Consider the following 26,299-nt stretch of genomic DNA (forward strand, 5'->3'; position numbering starts at 1 on the left):
CTTATAGAACCTAATACAGCTGCCACTTTGGTAGACCAGTGACTTTAGAAGCTGAACCATTTAACCAAATTTTTATTTAATTCAGGGCTGCTTCTGAATTTGTTTTGAAGATTCGTTTGGCTTGGCCAACACAGGGTTTATAAAAACTTAATTAGTTACTAACATCTAAAAATCAGAGGATTTCGGCATGAATCCAGATTTCTGGCTTCTCTGGAAAAATCAAAAAATCTGGCAATACTGGGTCTGAATTTCCACTTAGCAACAATTGTCTTGAGCTGATTATTCTTAATATGGGGCAGTACTACCTATTTTAATCATTTACGTGGTCTCTGTTGACATTTAAGTTTGCACCTTAGTTTGACCCTCATTTTCTTAATCTACAGGATAGGGGTTCTGTCCTCAACTCACGGTTTCTAGTGCAAACATGATGACATATATAAAGCACCGAATAGAGTTCCACACACAGTAGGCCCTTGAGAAATGCTGGATCCCGTAGTTCATTTGTGTGTAATATAAGGGTGTCCTCAAAATCAGGGAACATGGGATAAACTTATTTTTAAGCAGTATGTTTATAATCTCAAATAGTATGTTCAGTTTGCTTTTCTTTAGCCTGCAGACCAGATATCTGTTCAGGCGATATAACACTAAAGTTTAAGCAGTGGATGGGGGGGGGGGGGGGGGGGGGACAGGTACGACAAATACACTCTTCCTTGTTTCTAGATTTTTTTGTACACTTTATGGTGCATTTATTGTACTGTTTCAGATTAACAATTAGACTTATTAGAATATTTCTCATAAAAATATGTAGAGCATATTGTTTGAAAATGTAATTTACATTAGGTTTATCCTAAGTCTCCTGACTTTGTGGACACCCTGCACATAGGGTGCATATTTGTGGGGAGGGCTCAGGGGGTGTTTCCTTTGGGGAAGGAAACAACTACATCCTAATTGCAGATGAGAAATCACCGGAACAGGTGATGTAGAGTCATGCTAAGTTGATATCTCAGTGATAGAAATCTTCCTGTGCCAGGTGCCATTTTACTCTCTTTTCTGGAGGGGCTTAAATCCTTAAGTGGTGACAATGGGTCGTGCTTGATGACACTAGTTACAGGATTCTGAATATCAGAAAGCCCCAAATCCCAGCCATCACACCCCAGTTCTGTAGAAGAAAATTTAAAAACCAACATTTTTTTTCCTAATAGAACAAAAGGAAACTCATGTAAAGCAAGGAGAAAAAACTATAAAAATCTTGAGTGGCTGCTTCTGTTTCTCCTTATCCTTATCCTGTTTGAACATTTCCCTGGGATACTTAGAATATTTGGAAGAAGGGACTGGGATAGCCTCCGCAGTGGAAATTGTTCTCCAGTACGGGAAACAGATTTTTCAGCCTCTCTAGAGATGTCTGTCACTAGCCAAGTCTAACTCAGGTGGGAAATTTTGCTCATATAGGTGGCAGGTTGCCGTGTGCCTTTTCTCTCTTGCTTACTGCAAAAGGCTCTGGGGTCAGTTATATGGCGAAGGACAGTCTAGTGTCATCAGAGGTGTGAAAATGACCCACCTCCATTACCTGGGAGGCAGGGCTTCAGGAACAGAGCGAAGTCTTGTCCCAGACTAAGATAAGGGGCCTTCACTCTTTGGGCAGCCCATTAAGTAGCACCTGCCTAGTCCTTACCACTTTCTCTTACCTTCATGAGTGGAATGGAGTCCCTGGGCCTTGATCCTTAAGGAGACATTCTCTTTAACCCCATTCTTCTTTCAGAGGATTCCCCAAAGTGTTGTGGAATGGTGTTTCATAACCTGACATACTTCGTACAAGATATATTCACAGCTAAGTCTGAGTGGGGTTTACACAGGTAATTGTTTCTCTGCCTTTTTGTCCATTATCTCTTCCCTAAGGAGATTTTAGGCATTTTTTTTATAATCCCCCCCTTCCACCCACATGACATTTTAATACCACAGATATAATGTAGAACTGTTTATGGACTGTGCCCCATAGGAGGCCACAAACCATTGGAATAGCTAAGACTTTTTTCAGCTGCCAAAGAACCAATTTTTGCTGCCTTGGGGACGATATCACCCCACCTGTTACCCAGTGAGAAGGTCTAGGCACAGTCTCAACTGTCCTGCTAGGGAAAAATAGCAATCTGTGTCAGAGAAGAGAGCAAGGGGCTGATGCAGATGGCTTCTAGCTGTCGAGGACAGCTTTCTAAGGGTTGCCAGGGTCTCCTGCAGGATTTGCTTCTGGGTTTCAGACAGGAGGCTAAAACTCCATTGAATCCAGGAAAAGATGCCCAGACAGCTCTCCAGCCCCAGCTCACTGCAGAAGTCTCACCCTGGAGGTAGAAGGGCTCTCTTGCTGTTCTTTCCGCATCCCCCACTTGTCCTCTGTCCTCCTCCGTCTGTCTGCACTAGCAGACGAAGTGGAGTTGCCGCAGAAGCTTTTGCTGCTGGCAGAATTACTGTTTCCCAACAAAAAACACAAGTGGAGTAGAATTACAGAGTACACACATTGTTTCCCTTGATTTTCTCTCAGATCTTCTGTGGGTGGTGAGGAGAGAGAGGGGAGGGACGTAAGCAGAGTAAATATAGGGCCATTTGGATGGTGACACCCCATTACCTTCAGACACAAAGATGGCACCAGAGGCAAATGCGTTCCTGGACTCTGAACATTAGGGTCCGATTTACATTCTTGTCTCAATGGTTGATGTTTCATCCCAAGAACTAGTCATTCCGTGACGTCTGTGGGAAATTCCCAGATTGAACTTCTCAGGGAGAAACATTCCCTGACATATTGGGAAAGCGGCTGACAATGGTCTTCCTTAGTCAGTTCATTGAGAGGAAAAGTGGGCGGATGGTTTCCCAGTATTCACTCTCTCAGGAGCCCCTAAAGCAACCTGACTTGCTCTGGTTGCAACCTGCCTTCTAGAGCAGCAAGTTGATTTAGGCATGCCTTATGATCGTTAGCATTCTCGATTTAACAACAAACAGCTTTGTCGTGTTTGCCAGTCTTGACTTCCACACGGTCTGGGGGTGTTCCCCTCTCCCCTTGGCTGTTCTCAGGCGTGGGGGAAAAGCTTGCAGCCCCCAGGCCTCCCCCACAGGAGTCCTCCCCCTCATCCGACCCTCACACCCCTTCCCAGTGTCTCCAGCAAGCCCAGCGCCCATGAAGAGCGTAAATTAGTGCCTGGTAATCGGTACAAAGGCACTTTCTGTTTCTATGCAACACACGCAAAAAGGAGGGGCAGAGGAAGAAGAAAAAACCCACAGATGGATAAAAAGGGAGCCGAGCAAGCTCCTCTTTCAGGGGTCTTGGAGCAGTGCTGGCGCGCTCTCCGCCCCAGTTTTTGTTGGAAGTTAGTCACAGACCTAGGCCCAGCTCAGAGCTCTTGGTGGCAGCAGTTGTTAGTGTCAAAAGAATAGAACTTGGAGGTTGGAAGTGACCTTGAGAGGTCACCACATCCATCATTTAGTCTGTAAAAAGGCATATGCCCACCATCTCCGAGAGACAGGGATTGTTCTGTTTAAACATTTTGGAGGACTTGGAGGGTTTAGAAGCATACTACTAGGGTTCAAAAGCTGCCTCTGCCTTGACTGGCATGTGACTCTGGCCATATCCTGTAATCTTCAGGGCCTCAGTTTCCTCAGCAGCCTGTGAGGGTACCAGGCACTGTGAAGGGTTTTTCAGCAGAAAATGCTAAAGCCCCCACCTTCAAGCTTGGCTCTTGTGGGTGCTCAGTAGTTCTTCCTGCATTTTTTTTTTTTTTTAACGATGACCAGTAAGGGGATCTTAACCCTTGACTTGGTGTTGTCAGTACCATGCTCTCCCAACTGAGCTAACCAGCCATCCCTATATGGGATCCGAACCCGTGGCCTTGGTGTTATCAGCACCACACTCTCCCGAGTGAGCCGCGGGCCGGCCCCCTTCGTGCATTTTGAATTCTCTTCCCCCATGCTCTCCTGAGGATTTCAGTCTGTGCTTCACTTTTCTTGTTTTTTTTTTTTTTTTTTTTTTACCTTGGCTTAAGGAGTTGCTTCGTGGGATTAACCAAGTGAAAGTGAAAGGGCACAGGTGGAGTCTGCCCGGATGGCCTCTGCGCATTTATCATGAGCGCAGCCTCTCTGAAACAGCCCCGGGCAGAGCTGCTGGGAGCCTTACTACTCCTTCCTTCCTGGAATCCTCCTGAAACATTTATACCTGTTTGTGCATTAAGGCCAAGAGTAAACATTTGTCTTATCCCAACCTCAAGCGGTCCCCTCAGCAAATAATAGAAGCCACATTATTATTCATAAGAATGTGATCCCCACTGAGGCAGTGCGAGGCAACCATTTTTTTATGCGTAGGATCTTCTCAGGCATTCATTTCCATTTGTGCCTAAAGCCTGCAGGCTTCCCTTTTAATCTGTTTATCCTGAGGTATAGTCCTCGACATTGGAATCCCGAGATGAGAATTGAGAATCTGGATCTGAAACCTAAAGGTTCTAGAGCTGCAAGAACCATTTAGCTCACTATCTTAGCCCAGAACTGCTCGGTCTTTGGATTTATTATTTTTTTCATGAAATTGAGAAAGATCACAAATTTGGACAGGAGATTGAGCCTTTTTTAAAAAGTGAGGACATTATTTAAATAGATTAAAATAAAGAGGCGGGAGCTTAAGCCATGCATAATTAATAACAAGGATTTGAAATGCAGGCAGCAGTATTTTGTATTCGATGAAGTTCAAACATTTTTCCAAGCTGAGCCTCCATCATTGTGGAAATGAGCCTCTCAGAGGACCTAACTTGGACCAAAGTGGGAACCAGCAGGAAAGGCGATGGACACAAGCACAAAATTCCTGCCTGAGAATTATGGACATCGTAGAACTGGAAGGAATCTTTCAGATCAAAGAAATGGGGGGTGGGAGGAAGATTTCACCATCTCTCCCTTCTAGGGAGTAAATTCCTGCCTGAGAATTATGGACATCGTAGAACTGGAAGGAATCTTTCAGATCAAAGAAACGGGGGGTGGGAGGAAGATTTCACCATCTCTCCCTTCTAGGGAGCCCGCTTTGAGAGACAGGCAGTCAGAAAGGAAGAGTAAGGCCTGACCCACTTATTACTGACCCTGTGATGAGGAGACCAGTCCACTCTAAGGCACTTAAATGTGACAGGCCTCCAGGAGAGATCCTTACCCTCACTACAGAGGCAGTAGGTAGAGTGGTCAGAGCATAGGCTTTCGAGTCTCTCAGACATGGGTTCAAAACCTCCCTTGACCGCTCTCTTATAATGAAAACTCAGGCAATATTTAACCTCTCTGAGCCTCAGTTTTCCCATCTATAAAATGGAGCTCAGTAATTATACATTCATGAAGTTGTTATGATGCTTAATTCAGATGAAGTATTTAAAGCATTCAGCAAACTATCCCCATAAAGTGAGTATTACTATAATTAAATAATTTACATGTGTGGCCCAGAAGCCCTTGAGATTCCTAGGATTTTTGTTTAGATTTCTAGATTAATCCAGCAGTTCTCATTGATTTAGACAACACTTACTGAATGTCTGTTACATGCTAAAGGCTGTGCTACATGCTGATAGCAGGCACTGTGAATTTTGTGACTAATGGTAATAATAATGATAACATCAAACACATATTATATGCCAGGTTCCAGACTAACTGGTTTATATACATTGTCACATTTAAACTCACAGCAATCCTATGAGATAGAAAGGAACTGTTATTCTCATTTAAAGGAAGAATCAGACTTGGAGTTAGTTAACCTAGTCCAAGGTCACACTGAAAGTTTTCCTAGTATGTTTCTAGGTGCGTGGAGTCGTGCATGAATGGTTGTTGACTTGCACCCTTTGGGTTTCTGCCAGTGGGAAAAGACCCTGTGTTTTTACATGGCTCTCTTGGATTTGGCCCCAAAGCCACCACTCTTTAGCTGTCTACTCTTGTGTTGTTCTAACTCCATCTTGTGGTTGGTTTTCACGAAACTTGGTTAGGAATGTCGGCAGAAATCTTGGACTCTGGTCACACCTACCCTGTATGGAAAATAGTTATCCAGAAGCTGCTTCCTTCTGGTTGAAAAAGAACCCATTTGTGTGTCCACAGCTGTATTAGTCAGGACTCTTGGTTGTAAGCAACAGAACCCAAACTTGGACTGGCTTAATAAGAAGTAGAACTTTATTGGTTCAGGCTACAAACACATCTGGGGTAGCTCTAGTTTCTGGTGTCTCTGGATACAGCTACTCGGTGTCTGCCTCTCTCGTGGCTCAGCTTTGCTGTGTTTGCTTCAGCTTCATTCATGGCTAGACTCTCCCTGAATGGTGGAAAGATGGCTGCCAGCAGTTCCAGACTCACATCCTGCCAATTCAGCAAGCCCCACGGAAAGTTTTCCATTCCTAATGATTCCAGCAAAGTCACAGGCTTTAAGCTCCGTGACTGAGCTCAAATTGTGTGCCCATCCCTGACATCAATCACTGGCATGACTGGGTCACACCCAACCTCTGGGTCTGGGGGTGTGGGGCCAGCCCCCTGGACTTAGATGGTCACAGTGGGGAAGGACTGGTTGTCAAAAGGGAATTTAGGATGTTCTGTTTATTCCCAAAAGAGGGAATAAATGCCAGATAGGCAAAGCCTTTTCACTCTATCAGCCCATGTAGAGCTACAAACGGGATATTCCAAAGAGCAGTTTGACAAAATGAGAAACAAAACAGTGCGACAACAGGGATGGCTGGTTAGCTCACTGGGTGAGTGTGGTGCTGACAACACCAAGTCAAGGGTTAAGATCCCCTTACCGGTCATCTTTAAAAAAAAAAAATCAGGTTTCTCTCTCTGATTTGGAGTCCTTTGCCTTTCTTTTTTTCTGGGTGTGATCTATTATTTGGTGGGCAAGGGGCTCGATCTATTGTTTTGGCATTAAGGGAGGGCCGTCCGTGTTGCATGCGGTCCTTAGACCTTGGCAGTTTCTACTGGTGTGACATGCACCTGCTTGCATCCTCATCTTCACATGCTGACATCTACTGCTTAAGAGGACTTCTGCACAGTGGCTCCAGGCATTAGATCCTTGCACTCTGACTGTCCTCCAGTGGCATTCTCCCAACAGCAGAATGGGCTCTGGAACTCACACTCCGTTCTCCACTCTACATTTGGAAGGGTGGAAATCTCTCTCTCTCTCTCTCTCTCTCTCTCTCTCCTTCCCTCCCTCCCTCCTTTTTTTCCATCTCTTTGTTGTTTTTTTTTTATTTTTATTTTTTGCAGCTGGCTGGTATGGGGACCCAAACCCTTGACATTAGTGTTGTGAGCACAGGGGTGGAAATCTTCGAGATATGTACTGAGACCCCTTTCAGCAGCACCTATCCAGCTCCTTAGGTGCCATGGCATGTGTGGGGACTTCCCCAGAGGGACATATCCAAGTTCTAGGCATGCCATGGGGAAGCCAGGCAACAGTGGCCGCTTTTCAGGGACTTTTATTCTACTCTGCTTAGTTTGGTCCTTGGCTTTTCTTTCACAGCTAATCTCATTTTATGCACAAAACTGAAGGAAGAATTTGAAAATCTGTTTTAATCTGGTCACACACTATTGTGCAGTGTGTCCTTGGGCAAGTCATCTGAATTGGCTTCATCTGACACATGCCATGTTTGAATTCAATGGCCATAAAAATCACCAAAAATGCAGAGATTCAAAGAATCTGTGTTCTCGGGATAGTTTTGCCATTCAGCATTCATATACTGTTCAATGTTTGGTGCCTAGTAGATTATTATTTCTTTCCCACAAATAACTGGGCAGAAGCAGCATAGTCTGGGACAGCAGGAGTGATGCTGACCTGAGAATCAGCTCATCTGGGCTGGGACCTGCTCTTCGGAGGACTAGCTATGTGGTTGTGGGGAGGGCACTTCACCCCTCTGGGCCTTTGCAGGATCACTAAGATCTCATCCAACTCTAAATTCTGTGACTCTGACTTTAACATTGACTTTTGTCAAACTACACCAAGAGGCGGACCTTCACTGTGGGGTTTTTTTTGGTGGGGGCGGGGGGAGCTGATGCAGGGAGCCGAACCCTTGACCTTGGTGTTACAAGGCTGTGCTCTAACCAACTGAGCTAACCGGCCAGCCCCGTGGCAGACCTTCACTGTGTTAGAAATGCACGTTCAGGGTCCACATCTTGCCTCTGCACTGCTTTCAGAGTTTCTGTCATGGGGGCCATGTAACTGAGACATCAAGCAATGGTTCTTGCTGTTGAGAACCTAACGAGTCAGGAATCTGTTTCTGGCATCTTTCGTTTGAGGGAGCTGTATCACAGACGCACTGAGGCTGGGTGTGTGCAAGCAGTACTCAGACATCTTGCTTCCTTGACACCAGCATGCTGAAAAGAGGCAGTGCTGCATGCAGATGTTACAGACACAGACCCACAGCATGGGCCAAGCTGCTCTCCACCCACGAACAGGGAGACCGGGAAGTGGTGTGTGCAAGCAGTACTCAGACATCTTGCTTCCTTGACACCAGCATGCTGAAAAGAGGCATTGCTGCATGCAGATGTTACAGACACAGACCCACAGCATGGGCCAAGCTGCTCTCCACCCACGAACAGGGAGACCGGGAAGTAAAATCTCACATCCACGCTCTGTATGACTCTGTCACATCAACAAACAAAATCTAAAAGGAATCCAAATCCCAGGAAGGATTCAGGGAGAGGTCAGGAGCAAATGGTAATGTGATGGGCTGGTTTCAGGCAGGATTATTCTGTCAAAGTCTGTCAAGTGTTTTTCTTCGTTCAGAGCATCTACATGTATAGCATTATTTCTGGCAAACAGGAGGTTTTTGATTTCTTGATTTTTGAGTCTAATGTTAATCAAAATGATTTTTGCAGGAAAATGTGGAATTCTCTGTACCCAGAGATGGCTTGCAATCGCTGTCCCATGTACTGGTGGTTCTGCATGGGAGGTTCTGCAAGTGACGCTGCTTTCCAGTGGGGAGGGAGGCCGGGTGGTCACAGACAACAGGGTGCTTGAGGCCTGGGGTCTGGGCTGGTCTGCATGGACAGGTGCCCCAGCAGCCTCGTCCATGAGGAATGCTTTACTGGACTCTGATCTCTGCACCTCTTCATGGTCTTACTCCTCTCTCACCTGCTTCCTAGCAAGGACACTCCTTTGCTGGGCAACCCTGCATTACTGTTTACATAATTCTGCCTCTGAAGGAAGATTCCTGTCTGTTCGTGTAAGGGCCATTTCCCTTTCACATATGGAAAAAGTAGAAGAGGAGGAGGTGGAGGAGGAGTGAGAAAACAGATGTAGTATGTGCAGCAAATTCCTTACTTTCTAACAATTTGTTTGAGAAGGAAACAAAATGACTCTTGTCCTTTCTTGGGTTTTGGATACCTGGAGTGTCCCTGTAACCTCTCAATAGAAAGTAAATCTCACACACAAACATCCTCACCCCCATGAAATATATTCTTGACCTGCCCATTTGTAGAACAATTTTAGATGCATTATTGTTTTTAGTAACACTTTTTAAAAACACTAAAATACGCTTTTCTGGCTTTTTCTTTTCTTTTCTTTTTTAAAGATGACCGGTAAGGGGATCTTAACCATTGAGTTGGTGTTGTCAGCACCACGCTCTCCCAAGTGAGCCACGGACTGTTCCAACTGGCTTTTTCTTATATAAGAAAGTTGTAGTCACTGTTCAAAAAATCAGAAAATATAGGGAAAAATTACAGAAAGAAGCACAAGTTACTCTAGCCCCTCAGTGGTAGATAATCACTGTTCATATTTTGTATATATTCTTCCAAGATTTTTTCTCTATAGATATTCATACACATGCACAGCAGATCATACACTACTCCGCTCACTTAGCAGTGTATAGCTAACATCTTCCCATTTCATTATATAACAATGTAGCGCCTTTTTAACAGGTGCATATTATTCCACTGTGTGGATTCACTATAATGTATTAAACCAGCTGTTTATTGTTGGAAATGTAAGTTCTTACCAACTTTCAGCTCTTATAAACAATGTTAGTGTCCCTGTATATTTTCTTGTCCCATTTATTACCAAATTATTAACAAAAATAATTCCCAGATGGCCCTGGATCCGTTATGAGTCCTGCCAGCATGATAGAGGATCTGCTTCCTCATGCCTCCACCAATCATAGGTATGAACAGACTTTTTAACATTTTCACCAACCTCACAGATAATTCAATTGGTGTCTTAATTGGCATGTTTTGATTACTTGTGAGATTGAATATATTTTGTACATTTATTTCTTGGTCATTAGTATTTCTTATTTTATAAACTGCTTATTTGCATCCTTGCCCACTTTTGTTAAATTGGGCTATTCGTTTTGATTTCCAAGTGTCCTTTTCGTACTACAGATTTTAACCTTTTGTCCTCTGTTGTAATTTCTCTTATTAGTGCATTCTTTTGATTCTTAATTTTTTTTTACTTACATATATTTTTGCCATGCAGAAGTTTAACATTTTTACTTATTTATTTATTTTTTGGTGGCTGCCCAGTATGGGGATCCGAACCCTTGACCTTGGTGTTATAACACCATGCTCTAACCAACTAAGCTAACCCACCAGCCCCCATTTTTGTGTATTTAAAACTATGCTTCAAATAGGATTTTGCTTTTGGTTTCATGTTTAGAAAGTCTCTACTTTCCAATATTCTAAAAATATCCACCTGTATTTTAACTTTATGGTTTTATTTTTTACATTTACCTTTATAGTTCATTTGGAATTCATGTAAGTGAAAAGTATAAGGTAGGGATCCAGGTTTAATTTTTATTTTTACCTGCTGTGCATGCCATTTATTGGATTAAACATTTTTTGCTTCACTAATTTGAAATACCCCATTTATCATATACTAAATTCCTGTAGATTCTTAGATTTATTTTCAGACTCTATTCTGCTCCACTCATTTGTCTTTTCTTGTGCTGGTGTCTCGCTGTCTTAATTATTACAGTTTTAATAATACTTTGTAATAACTGGTATTGCAAGTCCTCACTTATTATTTGTCCTTTTGCAAAATTTTCTTGGCAAGTTGGGCATGTTTATTCTTCCAAATTAACTTCAGAAATAATTTTGTCAAGTTCAAGAAAAAGATTCTTATGGTATGTGTTAATTTCATAGATTAACTTGTACAAAATTGCCATGTTCACACCATTGAATCTTACCATCCAAGAGCATGGGAAACATTCCAATTTTACATTTTCTTTTACTTCGAGGTTTTATGGTTTTCTTCACACAGGTCCTGAACTTTTATTGTTAGGTTTATCCTGACTGGTTGTGGTTAGCATATAAGAAAACCATTGTTCTTTTGTATATTTATACCTATGAATGCACTTTTAATTTACAATAGATTTTTCAGTTATTTATCTTGAATTTTTTCAAATAGAAAGTTGTGTCAATTACAAATAATTGTTATTTTATAAACCTCCCCCTTCCCACTATTTACTTCTTATTTTGTTATCTAGTTGCACTCACTAGCACTTTCTGAACAATGTTAAATTGTATTTATGGGGGTGGGTGTCCAGGGCTTGACTTTAATAGGAATACTACCTTAATTTTACTACTGACCTTGCTGAGGAGACGTTTCAGATCTGTATATTTTACTATTTTCAGATCTATATTTTTTACAATTTTCCTAAAAGCTTTTCTTAGGGATGAATATTGAATTTTATCAAATACTATTTTACATCTATCAAGGCAAAGATGTGTATATATTAGCCTGTTAAAATGGGAAATAATATCACTATGATTTTCTAATATCGGATTATCCTTTTATCTATGGAATCCTATTTGCTGTTTTGCAATTAAAAAAAAAACACTGCTTTTTCTCAAGAAGAAGGCTTGATTTTGTATATCTGCAAGAAGCTATTTGTTAATTGGCATTTTCAAAGTTCTATTCTGAAAAGGAGGCTTAATTATCTTAGGGTTTTTTTTGCCAGATTGGTTTACTTTTGCTAGAAACAACGGAAGCTTTAGATTTTGTATTTTACCCCTTTAGGGGGGTGGGGGGAGCAGCTCACCAGTATGGGGATCTGAACCCATGACCTGTGTCATAAGGCTATGCTCTAACCAACTGAGCTAACCAGCCAGCCCTTATTTTGTATTTTAACCTGTCTTGATTAAGGTTAGACTTTTTTAGGCCCTTCCCTGGACTTGGGGAAGGTAGGAAGGAGATGGTACTGAGAGCACAGGCCTGGGCTCCGTGGCAGCCTGTCTGAACTCAGGAAAGCCTGGACAGGCCTGGGTGTATTCAGTGAGCGGCCAAGCACTGGCCAAATGCACTGTCCTCTTTCTCTTATATGGAGAACTCAGCTCTGTTCGTTTCAAGACTTCCCTGAAAAGAATACGCTTCACTTGGCATCATAACTCATCACAAGTGGAGAGGAGGTGCCCTCTCCAAAGCAGTGAGCGTCTTTTTGTGCTAAGTAGGCAAAGCACACAGCCAACAGCCCCACCTTGCTTCTCTGCACCCCCCAGAGGCCCAGGAGAATTCTGGAGGCCTGATCTGTCTCTGCAAAGAAAGTCTTTTACACATCTTGTGCAGTGTTCAGTAGCTTTTTTGATTAAGTTTATTTTATATTCTGAACTGAGTCTGTCGGCAAGAGGTGTGCTTAGCTTGTTGCTGAAAAGGGGCGGGAAGTGGTATATAAATAATGAGAACTCAGAGGAACGTGTGCTGTTAACAGCTTTGCTCCAGTAAAGCAGAGTTTATTGTGTCAGTGCCTCTGGGTGTGTTTTCCTGTGAAGGCCAGAAATAAAGCACTAGTACAGATCTGTTCTTTCTCTCTTTTTTTCCCTTCTGCCCAGGAGGATGGCAACTCTCTTGTTAGTACTAAAGACAGGTTTAAAGATTCTCTAATTGATAGTTGCTTTGCCATATGGTTTGTTCAGTACGAGGAAGGTTGACCATGCTCCTTTAGACCTTAGCACTGAGCTGAAAGAGAGGGCTTGACTTGGTTTCCCCCTGGCTGTGGGATAAAGAGCCAGTCACGTCTCTCTAGGCCTCTCTTTTCCTCCTCTGCAAATCATCTCTGGACCTATTCAACCTTAAATTCTGTTCCTCTCTACATATGATTTCCCCATTCCATATTTTCTGAGGTGCCACACATATATCATTTTCTAGATGTTACCTTATTATATGTCTATCAGTGACTAACATGCTGGATGTATCCCATAGTAGGTTGTATGCAAACTCTCCAGCCAGTTAAAGAGGTGGAAGATTTTTCAAAGGGTGCAGATTGCTTGTCCCCAAGCAGAGCCCAGCCCGCACACACACCACTCGGCTGGCACGGCACTGTGCAGTGTTGAATGTGAACGCCTGGAAGCAGGGCAGGCCCTCTGCAGTTCCCATGGATCCTGCCACACCCAGGATCTAATGCACCTGGCACTTCACTTGTTTTTAGTATGTGTCTGGCTCCTGAAAACATTTTCATTTTAGTTTCAAGTTCTGGCGTACGCCAGGTAGAAGTTCAAATCTTCTGATTGAGATCAGGGGTCAGCCAATTTTCTGTAAAGGGCAAAATAGTAAATGTTTCCAGCTTTGGGGGCCACGCAGTCTCTGTTGCAACTGTTCGGCACTGCTGTCGTAGTGAAAAAGCAGCCATCGACGACACATAAACCAAAGAGTATGGCCATTTCCAATAAAACTTTATGAATGAACATGAAAAATTTTTAATTTCATGTAACTTTCTCCTGTCATGAAATATCCTTTTTCTTCTTTGGCATCTGGCCTGTACAGGGGTCCAAATCCTTGACCTTGGTATTATAACACCATGCTCTAACCAACTGAGCTAACCAGCTAGTCCACAAAATAGTCTTCTTTTGATTTTTTTCAACCATTCGGTAAAAACCAAATGTAAGAACAGTATAAAGGATGGGGATAAACCAGAGTTGGCCAAGGGGCTGCAGTTTGCTAATGCCTGATTTAGATCCCTGACCAAAAGCTCCTAATGTTTTCCCAGAGGATCCCAGGAGAATTAAAATGACCCTTGGGGCTTTTACACAAGCAAGTCACTTCTAAGCAGATCTTTTTTCAATGCTTAGAGACCATTAAGTTTGAATTATACAAAGTTGTATGAGTCTAACAAAGGCTGCTATTGGCTCCTGATTTTCTCCAGGCTCTGTGGGTGTCCCTCTCTTCTCTTGTCTCTGTGAAACACTTCAGGAATAAGGATGCGAGGTTAATGACAACATCCGGATTCAAAGCAATGAGAACGGTCACAAAATGACAAGTTGGAGGGATGGTCAAGAGTGTAGCCATAGCTAGACTGAAAGTGAATTCAGTGGGAATGGACCCTGATTACACTTGAAATATCTGTAAGTTGTAAGCATAAAGACTGAACAGTTCTCCAGCACCTACAGCTGATTCAGGCTCCATGACAGTCTCCCACTGACTACTCCTTCTATAAAGCCATCTTCCTAACAGAGGGAGTGCCTTGTTTTTTTCCCAGTCCTAGCCCACAGCAGAGTGGTCTTCTGGTCCATTTTCCCACCGTGGACACAGATCCCCTGAAATAAATGAACCCCCTCCTCTCATGACTCACTGGAAAGAAACAAGTACATGTGCCAGGGAGTAAGCTAAACCACATCACTGCTCTTCCACAAAAACCACTTGTGATGAGTTTGTGTCCTAACAACCACAGAGAAAACAGAGTTTTGTTGTCATCGCTTCCCTCACCTCCACATGACACAGCAGTGGAGAGGGAGCTCTGAAAAGGAGAGAGCAGAGAGGGTTTTTTTAATCATTTGTTTTTGGTTTTTGCAACGTATCGCTCTCTGAATTCCGATCCCTCTTATTTTTCTTTCTTTTGTTTTTCCACCTGCAGAACTCAGTCTACCTCATTACATATTTAATATAACATGATCAGAAGAACATTTCCCTCACTGATGCTCCATTGGGGTTGGAGAGGACGTGGCTGCACTCTAATTCTGGAATAGCCCAGCAGTCTTTTCTAGTAACCCAGTAACTTCTTTTTTTTTTTTTTTTGTCTTTTTTCGTGTCCGGCAACGGATCGCAACCCTCAGTGTTGCGCCCATACCGGACCGGGACCGGCAATGGGATCACAACCCTCGGTGTTGCGCCCGCACCTCACTCAGCCAGTGAGCGGGAACTGGTCTGTATGTGGGATCCGAACCCTTGGCGGGAGCGCCGCCGTGCTCCCAAGCGGCGCACTGTAGCAGTGTGCCACCGGGCCGGCCCAGTAACCCAGTAACTTCTTTTTTTTTTTTTTTTGTCTTTTTTCGTGTCCGGCAACGGATCGCAACCCTCAGTGTTGCGCCCATACCGGACCGGGACCGGCAATGGGATCACAACCCTCGGTGTTGCGCCCGCACCTCACTCAGCCAGTGAGCGGGAACTGGTCTGTATGTGGGATCCGAACCCTTGGCGGGAGCGCCGCCGTGCTCCCAAGCGGCGCACTGTAGCAGTGTGCCACCGGGCCGGCCCAGTAACCCAGTAACTTCTAAGCAGGTTTTGGTCAATATGAGTGACCTGGAGGATGAACAGGCCATTTATATATAAGTGTATGTGGGATCCGAACCCTTGGCGGGAGCGCCGCCGTGCTCCCAAGCGGCGCACTGTAGCCGTGTGCCACCGGGCCGGCCCAGTAACCCAGTAACTTCTAAGCAGGTTTTGGTCAATATGAGTGACCTGGAGGATGAACAGGCCATTTATATATAACTTTGGGCATTTCTGAATGCTTGGCAGCATGGGTAGAACAAAAAGCATATATAGTATTGACATTGTCCTTGCCTCAAGAAGCTCAACCTTGCTGGGTTTGTGACAATCCACATGTCACCTTTTGCTCAAAGGTCTGCTGAAGTGGGTAAAAATGCTGTTTATCCAGTTGAGGTTGCAAAAGTGTAGTTTTAAACTCCTTGCTTTTGTTGAGTTTTTCAAGGGGAAGCTTTTTTTTTTTTTTTTTTCCCCCTTTTTGGCCCCCCTACAGGAGTATCTTCATGCATCATTAACCCTAGCTCTCACCCAGGGCCCAGCATTTATTGGTTTGCTATGCTTTTTGCTAGTGTTTCAACCCAGAGCTCATTGAGGATTTATACCTAGACTTGGGTATAGAGAATGAGCTGCTACAGTTTTGCCCACGTTGGGTTTCCCACAGGAACAAGTAGGTTGTACAGAGAGTTACAACTATTGCTCTGCTTAGGGAACAGCAAATCAAACCTTATTCATGTATAGATTTTCAGGAAGGTGATAGAGTTGGTTGGTTTTGTTTAGTCATGCTTCCTACACCTCATCATCACCGGTTAAGAGAAGCTGGGGGAGAAGGGGTGAATGATTTGGGGGTGGCTCAGATGCACCATGCTGGACAGCTCCCAGAATCTGCACCTTCTCTCTGGGGTCCAGGAAAGCTGGGACAGAAGTGAGATAATATCCACTCCTCGCACCCTCCCAAGGAGTGTCTAGAGAGTTCTGTGGAGACCAGGAGTCTGTGTGTCCTGTGTCCAGGAAGCAGCTGCTTTGGGTTGTGCTTGGAAAGGTGTGAAGAGTAGGCAGGCAGGCTCCTGGCGCGGGGCAGTGGCAGTCACTTCCTAGAGGAGCAAGAAGGGTCTCATCTGAAAGAGCTCCTTCTGCTGTTCTGCTTGTGCGTGTCCTCCTCTAGCGTGGACATGGGCCCTCCCTCTGCCATCACCTTGGAGGGGGGAGTGGCAGGAGGCTCTCAATGCTGGCCTGGTTACCTCTGGCAGACCGGGCTTGGCTGCTCTTTAAGTGGCACACAGAGACAACAGTGTGAATCCAAGGAAGGCCATCAGAATGGGGAGAGATGTGGAAGCAGTGTCAAGTCTTCATAACCAACGAGAGGCCAGGCAGCCAAGTGCCAAGAGCACAGGCCTTGGACTCAGTCGGCGGGGCCAGTTCACTGTCTGCTTTCTAGTTGTGTGACCCTGAGCAGGTGATCCACGCCCCCAAACCTGCGTCTTCTCATCTACCACGCGGCTACCTCGCAGGGTGTCCTGAGAGAATTCAGTGAGACGACCGTGCACAGGAAGCCCTTAGCTCTGAGCCTGCACTTATTTATAATCATTTAGTTCTTCTTTTATGAGGAATATGTAAGAAACTGGGGTTGCTTAGTCTGGAGAAGGAAAGACTAGAGAGAGAGATGATAGCTGTCTTCACATATTTAAAGGATTATGATGTGACAGTGTTACTAGGCCCAAGTCCAGATGCCTGTGCCATTTCAAAAGCAAACCACTCAAAAGTCAAATGTTGGTGAAAATGGAAGTCAGCTTTTATTCAGGAATACTGGTGACCTGAGGAGAGATGTTGGGCTAACCATTGCTCCAGTAAACCTGGAGGAGGATGGCCGGACTAAAGCCATCTCCAAGACTCAGGTTTACTGAGGGGTTTTTAAAGGGGGTAGAGAGAATGGAATGTGGGAAATGAAAAGCAGGAGGGAGGCGGATATGAGCCACTGGGGTTCCGTGCACAGAGCCAGGTGCAAGGTCTCGCCAAGGCTCCGTCTGGTTTCTGTTCCCCTCCTTGCTGTTATCTCAGGGTCCTGCTGGAAAGGGTGGAATCAGCACAGCTTTACTGATGTCTTTCTGGCTTTCTCAGCTTAGCTTTATTGATGTTTTGGTTTCTCAGGGTCTGGATAGTATGTGTCTTGTGGCAAGTTTGCAGCTTCAGACTGGCTGGAAAACACCTTTATATTTATGTAAATAATGTCATCTTGTCCCATAATCAAGGTTCAAAATAACAAATAGCCACTGGGAAAAAAGGGAACTCAGAGAAACATATACCAAGAAAAAATCTGTCATTTTAAATCTTTTAGATCCCATGCAATTTTAGGTCCCAACATGGCTTCAGTCCTGCTCACTCCAACAGTAGAATAAACTTATTTTTAGTGTTAGGACAATATGGCCTTTGCAGAAGGGCAGATTTCACGTCAATAAAAGAGTGTTTGTGACAGAGATACTCAAGAACAACCAGGCTGTCTTAGGTGTGGGGCTCGCTGTTGCCAGACTTTCTGCCGACAGATGCTGGGTGGATACAGCACTCAGGAGCTCGAGGGGAGACACCTGCTCCAGGTGGGAGTCTGGCTGGACCAGATGCCTCGGTTCTCTTCCATTTCTACAATGCCAGGAAACTTAGCAGAGGACTCAGCCTTTTGACTCCTGAGAGAAATCATGAAACCAGCAACTGCATAGAATAAAACCAGAAAAAATAACTTCCAAGGAATCCCTTGGGTACAAAATAGCAAGCTCATTTCCTAAAGAGGATGATTCTCAGCAGTGTCCTCCCTGTGTGAGTTTGCTAGGGCTGCCATCACACAGAGCCACAGACTGGGCAGGTGGTTTCCTCCCTCACGGTTCTGGAGACTGGAAGTCCAGGATGAAGGTATCAGCAGGGTTGGCTTCTCCGAGGCCTTTCTCCTTGGCTTGTAGATGGCCACCTTCTCACTGTTTCTTCACATGATTCGTCCTAATCACAGGTCTGTGTCCTAATCTCCTCTTATAAGGACACCAGTCATTGGATTAAGACCCGTCCCGATGACCTCATTTATCCTTAAGTACCTCTTCAAAGGCCCCATCTCCAAATACAGTCACATTCTGAGCTTATGGGGGTGGGGTTAGGATTTCAACATACAAATTTTGGGGAGAGAGGACACAGTTCAGCCCACAACACTCACATCCGAGGGACTTGTGCTTCAGTCGCAGGGGGTGCAGACCATGATCAGCCTTCGGAATTTTTTTTCCCTGTCTTTTAAACTGTCTCGTGTCTGTATTCCTTCTCGTAGGCGAGCGGCCCTTTCCCTGCACGTGGCCAGACTGCCTTAAAAAGTTCTCCCGCTCGGATGAGCTGACCCGCCACTACCGGACCCACACCGGGGAAAAGCAGTTCCGCTGTCCGCTGTGCGAGAAGCGCTTCATGAGGAGCGACCACCTCACCAAGCACGCCCGGCGTCACACCGAGTTCCACCCCAGCATGATCAAGCGCTCGAAAAAGGTGCTGGCCAACCCCTTGTGAGGTGCTACCCGCCGGAGCCAGGGAGGGATGGACCCCGAAAGGACAAAACTACTCCCAGCAAACAGACACACAGAAACAAAGCCCCAGAAGAGGCCCAGTGACCGCACAGGAAGCCACTGCTCTTTGGCCAATATTCTGATCTCCCTCTCCCTGCATTGTTTTTAAAAAGCACATTGTAGCCTAAGATCAAAGTCGACACTAGGTCCCCTTGCAGAGGCAACCCTGAACCAACCCGTCTCTGACTGTTGGAGGGAGGCAAATGCTTTTGGGTTTTTTTCTCCTTTATTTTTTGGGGGTGGGGGGAGGGGGTAAGGCCAAGACGGGGGTAGAATTTTAAAGATTCAACACTGGTGTACATATGTCTGACTGGGTGAGTTGACCTCTGGCCTCACGCAGTGATTCTGGGCCCTTGATGCTTGCTGTCTCTCAGAATTGTTTTCTTACCTTTTAATGTAATGATGAGTGTGCTTCAGTTTGTTTAGCACAACCACTCTCGAGTCACGTTAACTTTTGAGATTAAAACAATGCCATAGCACAGCTGTCTTTTTGCAAGCAAGAGCACATCTACGCCAGCATGATCTGTCATCTAAAGACTTGAAAACAAAAAAGTCACTTGTAGTCAATGGGTAAGCAGAGTCTGAATTTCTACTAATCAAAACAAACCTTTGAAAGGTTACACTCAGTACAGAACTTTTAAACCTTGCTTTGTATGAATTGTACTTTTTGAACATAAGCTGCACTTTTATTTTCTAACGCAGAGGATGAATAAGTTAAATACATGCTTTGAGGTTAGAAGCAAGACATTCTGTTTAGCACCACCTTATAATCTGCTTATTTTACAGTATACACGTTTCCCTAAGAAATCATGACAGAGATGTGAGGGCACGATATACATGAGAGATGCCAAAGGAGGAGGAGGGTAATGTTTTAAAAAATAAAAAAAAGAACAAACAGAATTTTAACTCTATTAACTTTTCCAAATTTTCCTGTGCTTTTCGTTAGCTTAATCTTATTGTACCATGATGCCACTTAGAGAGAGGGCTTTTGGCTCTGTTGGGTTTTATTTGAATGGGTGCATGACAGGAACTAGATCTAGAAATGCCCATTTTGGGGGGGAAATGTTTGTCTTCTTCCCATGTTCTTACAAAACTTCCACTATCAGGTGCAAGAGTTATGTAAAGGAAAGGGAGCTGAAATATGAAAAGAAAAACAGACCCCTATATGTAGTGAGTACCAAGGGAAAATACCACGGTGACTCAGAGGAGATTCTGCAAAATAGTCCCTTTTTGAGGACATAGGCAAATGGAACACATACAAATGAAATCACGTCATATATCTTTGACATGTATCTTTTAACCTCACCACTATATCTTGTATCTAGGTGTCTACAATGGCTGAAACCACTACATCCGTAATACGCCATTTACCTGAAAACTCAATTTTGGCCTTTATGTAGCCAGAAAAATGAACTGAGTTTTCATAGTTAAGAAAAAAACCTCAAATGAGGGGAGTCAGCAGTGATCGTGGGGTATATGTTTACATTTTTTTTTTTCTTCAGAAGTAACGCTTTCTGATGATTTTATCTGATATTTAAAACAGGGAGCTATGGTGCACTCTAGTTTATACGTGTGCTCTAAGATGTGTTGTGTAAACAGAGGGTGCCTACTGATTTCACCTGACACATGCTCATTTCCCATCCAGAATCAGTGTGGGCTCCTGCAGCGGGCACGGGTCGCGGCTGACTCCGACTCCCAATACAACAGCCATCATTAGCACGGTGTTTTTTTGTTTAACCAACGTAGTTGTATTAGTAGTTCTATAAAGAGAACTGCTTTTAACATTAGGGACTGGGAGCAGTCCATGGGATAAAAAGGAAAGTGTTTTCTCACGAGAAAACATGTCAGGAAAAATAAAGAACACTTTCTACCTCTGTTTCAGATTTTTGAAACACTTATTTTAAACCAAATTTTAATTTCTGTGTCCAAAATAACGTTTTAAGGACATCTGTTCTTCCATACGAAATAGGCTGGGCTGCCTATTTCTGACTGAGCTCATGGGACGGTTCTGTTGATGAAACTCTGCACGCTGCCTTTTAGTGTGTGAGGAGTTTGGGGTTGCCTAGCAACTTGCCTACTTGGAAAAACTCATCTTTCCCTCACAGAGAAAAACGAAGGAAAACAAAGCAAAATCAGTGAAAGACAATCTTTATAGTGTCAGGAGTAAATCTATATGTGGCTTTTGTCGAGCACTTAGATGGATATAAATGCAGCAACTTGTTTTAAAAAAATTGCACAATTTACTTCCCCCCAAAGTTGCTACTTGCCTTTTCAAGTTGTTGACAAACACACATTTGATATTCTCTTATATGTTACAGTACAGTGACATATAAACTCAAGGCTTTTTATTCTTTGTGATAAATCCTGTTTTAAAATGTCACGAAACAGGAACCAGCATTCTAATTAGATTTACTATGTCAAGATATGGTTCAAATAGGACTACTAGAGTTCATTGAACACTAAAACTATGAAACGATTACTTTTTATATTAAAAAGACCATGGATTTAACTTATGAAAATCCAAATGCAGGATAGTAATTTTTGTTTACTTTTTTAACCAAACTGAATTTTTGAAAGACTATTGCAGGTGTTTAAAAAAGAAAGAAAAGTTGTTTTATCTAATATTGTAAGTAGTTGTCATATTCTGGAAAATTTAATAGTTTTAGAGTTAAGATATCTCCTCTCCTTGGTTAGGGAAGAAGAAAGCCCTTCACCATTGTGGAATGATGCCCTGGCTTTAAGGTCTAGCTCTATACATCACGCTTCTTTTGAGAATTATATTTGGTAGTTATAATTACAGAAACTGATTAGTCAGTTTGCAGGTAGATTTAGCACAGTACTCATCACTCTGGGTAGATTGAGATGTTCTTTCACAACAGATGAATGATCTGTAACACTGTAAGATACTGATCTTTACAACTGTTTAATCAGTTTTATTTTTGTACAGTATTAGTGACCTAAGTTATTTTGCTGTCCCGTTTTTGTAAATCAAATGAAATTATAAAAGAGGATTCTGACAGTAGGTATTTTGTACATATGTATATATGTTGTCCAAATAAAAATAATAAATAATAAAGATTGGATTGTTCCGGCCATTATGTGTTGCAAAAGGGGCATGTTTCACCATAATGGAAGTTACTTCTCTAACCGGGGCTCCCAGGATTTTATGATGAGTGCGAAGGTGATTTTACCCTGTACCTTTCAATGCATGCGGTATTTGTATAGGCTTGTGTGTATTTGCTATTCACAGACCTCTAAGGTAGGAGAGGGGACGGAATCCAGTTGAGAACCAGCGTATTATGCCTGAGGGCAATATTTGTATTTTCAGATAAATCACTCAAAGTGTTTTTTAAAACTATAACTATGCACAGGTAGACTAGGAACCAGTCAGAGAATGTCATAGGCTCAGATTGTACTTGTGAGATACCACATTGATAGTAACACACACACTGAGGTTTGAAAGGCAGACAAGTAGGAGCATTACACCAAGGGAAGATGAGCACCAAAGTGTGTGTGTGTGTGTGTGTGTGTGTGTGTGTGTGTGTGTGTGTAGACATACACTAGCTATCTTCTCTTTTTTTGGCTGGCTGGTACAGGGATCAAATCCTGGACCTTGTTGCTATCAGCACCACAGTCTAACCAACTGGACTAACCGGCCAGCCTAGCTATTCTTTATTAAGCTCTTATTGTATATTAGTTGCAGTGCCCAGCGTTGAGGTCTTTCTCTTCTAATCTTTACAGCAGTTCTGTACAGTAAATATTGTTGTTATCCACATACTTCAGATGAGCAAATTGGGGATTGGATGACTTGCCAAGAGACACATCTAATAAGTGGCATAGACAGTATTTAAATCTGGATCTGCTGAATCTAACCCTCCATCTTTGTATGCCTGCATTAGAGCAGCAGGGGATTTACTGGAGTGTAATATTCATTTGACCCATTTTTTTTGAGCACTTATTAGTGCCAGGCACTGCCATCACTGTGGATACAAAACTGAAAAACAGACAAGGTCCCTGTGTTCAAGGAATTTATATGTCAGAGGAGGGAAACATAATAAACAAGGGAACAAATTATCCATATAATCCTAGATAGTGATGAGTGTGAAGATGCCAATAAAATAGGGTGAAGTGACGGTGACTTGGGGTGGGGAGAGGCTACTTTAGAGTGAATGGCCAGGGAGGGTCTCTCTGAGGGGACTTAGATATGTTAGCTTGGGCCTGGGTGACGAGGAGCCAGCCCTGCAGAGACATAGAGGGAGCAAGGATGCCAGTACAGGAGTTTGGTGGGAATGCGATCGGCATTTTGGAGGAACTGAAGGAAGACTGGGGTGGCAGGACCATAAACAGAGAGGATGAGAAGAGAGAGGAAGTTGGGGGTGTTGGCAGGGGCCAGAGCACAAGGGCCCTCCCTGTATTGCAGCCAGGGCCCTGTATTTCAACATACTGTTCGATTTTGATTCTAAGGGCAGGGGGAATCTGTTGGAAGATTTAAAGCGGAAGAGTGCTATGATCTGGGTGCATTTCAGCACTCTCTTCCTGGGTGCTAGGTGGAAAATGGAGTTTGGAGGGACAAGGGTGGAAGATGGGAAACAAGTGAGGAGACTTGGCCAAGGAAGAGATGATGGTCGTCCAGACCAGGTGGTTAGGGGAGGTGGAAAGAAGCGGAATCATTTGGATGTTAGGACGTGAGGGGTAAAGGATAAAAATTCCACTAATGAGCCTCGGGTTTATGGCCTCAGGAACAGGTAGATTTTAGTGTAGTTCGTTGAGGTGGAGGAAAGAGAGAAAGGAGGTGTGGGCATGTGGGGAAGGGCATGGGTTCATCTTTGGACATGTTGAGGTGGAAGTGCACATCAGACATCACAAGGAAATGTCAAGGGAATGGTTGTATATATGAGTTTAGAGGTCAAAAAAGTGGTCTGGACTGGAGATTTGGAATCCATAGTCCTAACTGACAGTAATTGAAGCCGTATAAGTGGATATCACCTGGGGATAGAATATAAAGAACTGGTTGGAGCCTGGAACCAGAGGGGAGAAGGAAGGGGAGGAGACAGAGAGACAGAAAGGTAGGTCAAGAAATAACAAGACAAATAAAACCCAGAAAATTGCAGGGTCATGAGTAAAGGAGGGGCGGGGTAGACAATTGTGTTGAATGGATTGAGAGGTGAAATAATACTAGTGCTGAAAAGTTTCCACTGTGTTTAGGAATCTGAGGACTTAGCAGAGCTATTTCATTAGAATGGGGGAAATAGACATCTGGTTGGGTAGAGGGAGAAGTAATCGGGAGGTGAAAAATCACAAATAGGAAGTATAGTCAATCCTTGCATAGTTTGCAGAAAACAAAAACAGTCTTGGTCAATACACAGCAAAAGACAGGAAAAATGAAGGAGGCACAAGAAAAACAAAGAGAATAAGAAGAAGGAAATTAGAATCCACGGGGCACTTAAACCTCCTTATTTAGATTCTTAATTTGGATCAAAAACAAAATCACATGGGTGTGTGTGTGCGTACACGTGCAGGTGCACATTTTCCTGGAGGCTCACCTCAAATGAAATGGCAAAGGTCAAACTAAGTGGTTGGTAAAGATAAGCAAGGCAGAGGCCAACAAAAATAACTCACAAGTAGTCATTGGTATCAGAAAAGGATAGAATTTAAGAAAAAAATAACTGGGTCAAAGAGGGGATTACTTTACATCAGAGAAAGATATATCAGTGCCTAGTAACATTCTATCGAAATATATGAAGCAAAGAACAGCAGGAGAATCTGATGAAAGTCACAGTCTTAATCCAAAAAAGAGATGGGGGATTTTAATAGTACACATATTCTTTTTAATATCCATAGACCCTGTGCAAAAACATAGAATATAATAAGACTATAAATGACATAGACTATATTCTCTGATCACCAGACAATAAAGTGAGCAATTAAAAGAATAATTTTTAAAAACTAAAAATACTAGAAATTGAAATATTGACTTAAAGTAATTCTTAGATCAAAGAAAAAAATACAAATTATAATTGAAGTTGAAGACAATAAAAATAGAGAAAACTATATATCCAAAATATAACCAAAAGCTGCACTTAGAGAAAAAATCAGAGCCTCATATACTTTATTGTCTATGATAAAATAAAAGTAAACTAAGCAATCCAAGAAGCCAGAAAAAGCACACTATCTAGGAACAGCATGAGGAAATAATAAAATGCGATCGACATATAAACCCACGAAGTATATCTTTGAAAAGACCAATAAAATAGACATACTTTTGGCAAAGCCAAATAAGAAAAAGAGAAAATGTAAATATTAGAATGAAAAGAGAGCTATAACTATAGATACAATCTGTTAATAATTTTGGACATCTTGATAAAATGGCTTTTCCAGAAGAAGAACAATTTTGGTGAGTGGAACAGCTGTCTAGATTAAAAACCTGTTTTTTAAAAATTTGACAAATGTCAGAGAACCTCAGCACCCAGATAATTTTATAGGCAAAATCTTTCAAACCTGTAAGAAACCAATATTTGCTCTAATTTAAACTGTTAGAACGAAGACCATAGTAATGGATGGAAAACATCTTGATTCGTTGTAGGAAGCTAGTTTAACCCTGACTTAATAGAATAGCCAAGAGTGTTTTATAAAGGAAAAGTAATGGGGTATTTGCCCTACCAGGAATTACAGTCTACTTAGAAGATATAGAATGTATAAGAATTTAATATATTTTATAAAAGTGGCATCACAAATCAATGGGGAAAGCATGAATTTGTTTAGCAAAAAGATTATCTAGGAAAAATTCAAATTATGCTACACACCGAAATAAATCCTATATGCATCAAAGATGTATGTAAAATGATAAAAAGCACTTAAAGAAAACATAGGTGAAGATTCATAAATCATGATTTGGGAAAGAGCTCAAAGACACAAAACTAAAGATAGAAACTACTAATAGAAAGATTACAAGACTTCACTTTAAAAGTGTGAAAGTATGAATAAAAATTTAGCCTAAACAAAGTTTAAAAGTATGGATATGAATATAGGAAAATGCACATCAAGAGATTAATATCTTTAACATATGATTTATAGGTCGATATGAAAAAATGAACACATCTTTAGAAAAATCTGGGAAATGATATAAATTGACACTTTATAAAATAAGAAATAAAAGTAGCCAATAAACTTTTTTTTTACATTTTTCAATGTTTTTTGGGTTTGATTTTTCATTAAACTTTTTTTTTAATGTTCACCATGCTTTCAAAGAAATGCAATATCAAATAATGAGGTACAGTTA

General features: G+C 42.6%; 1 protein-coding gene across 1 annotated transcript in view; it reads left to right on the plus strand.

Annotated features, from left to right (window-relative positions):
• Positions 1–22,098, plus strand: part of KLF9 (Kruppel-like factor 9) — a 41,595-nt gene extending 19,497 nt beyond the window's left edge. Inside the window, exon 3 of the mRNA XM_008570051.1 lies at positions 18,735–22,098. Coding sequence (XP_008568273.1) covers positions 18,735–18,964 — 230 coding nt within the window. The 3' untranslated portion in view covers positions 18,965–22,098. The remainder of the gene's footprint in view (positions 1–18,734) is intronic.
• The last annotated feature ends 4,201 nt before the right edge of the window (positions 22,099–26,299 follow it).

This window comes from Galeopterus variegatus, unplaced genomic scaffold (assembly GCF_000696425.1).
Source record: "Galeopterus variegatus unplaced genomic scaffold, G_variegatus-3.0.2 Scaffold565, whole genome shotgun sequence".
NCBI lineage: Eukaryota > Metazoa > Chordata > Mammalia > Dermoptera > Cynocephalidae > Galeopterus > Galeopterus variegatus.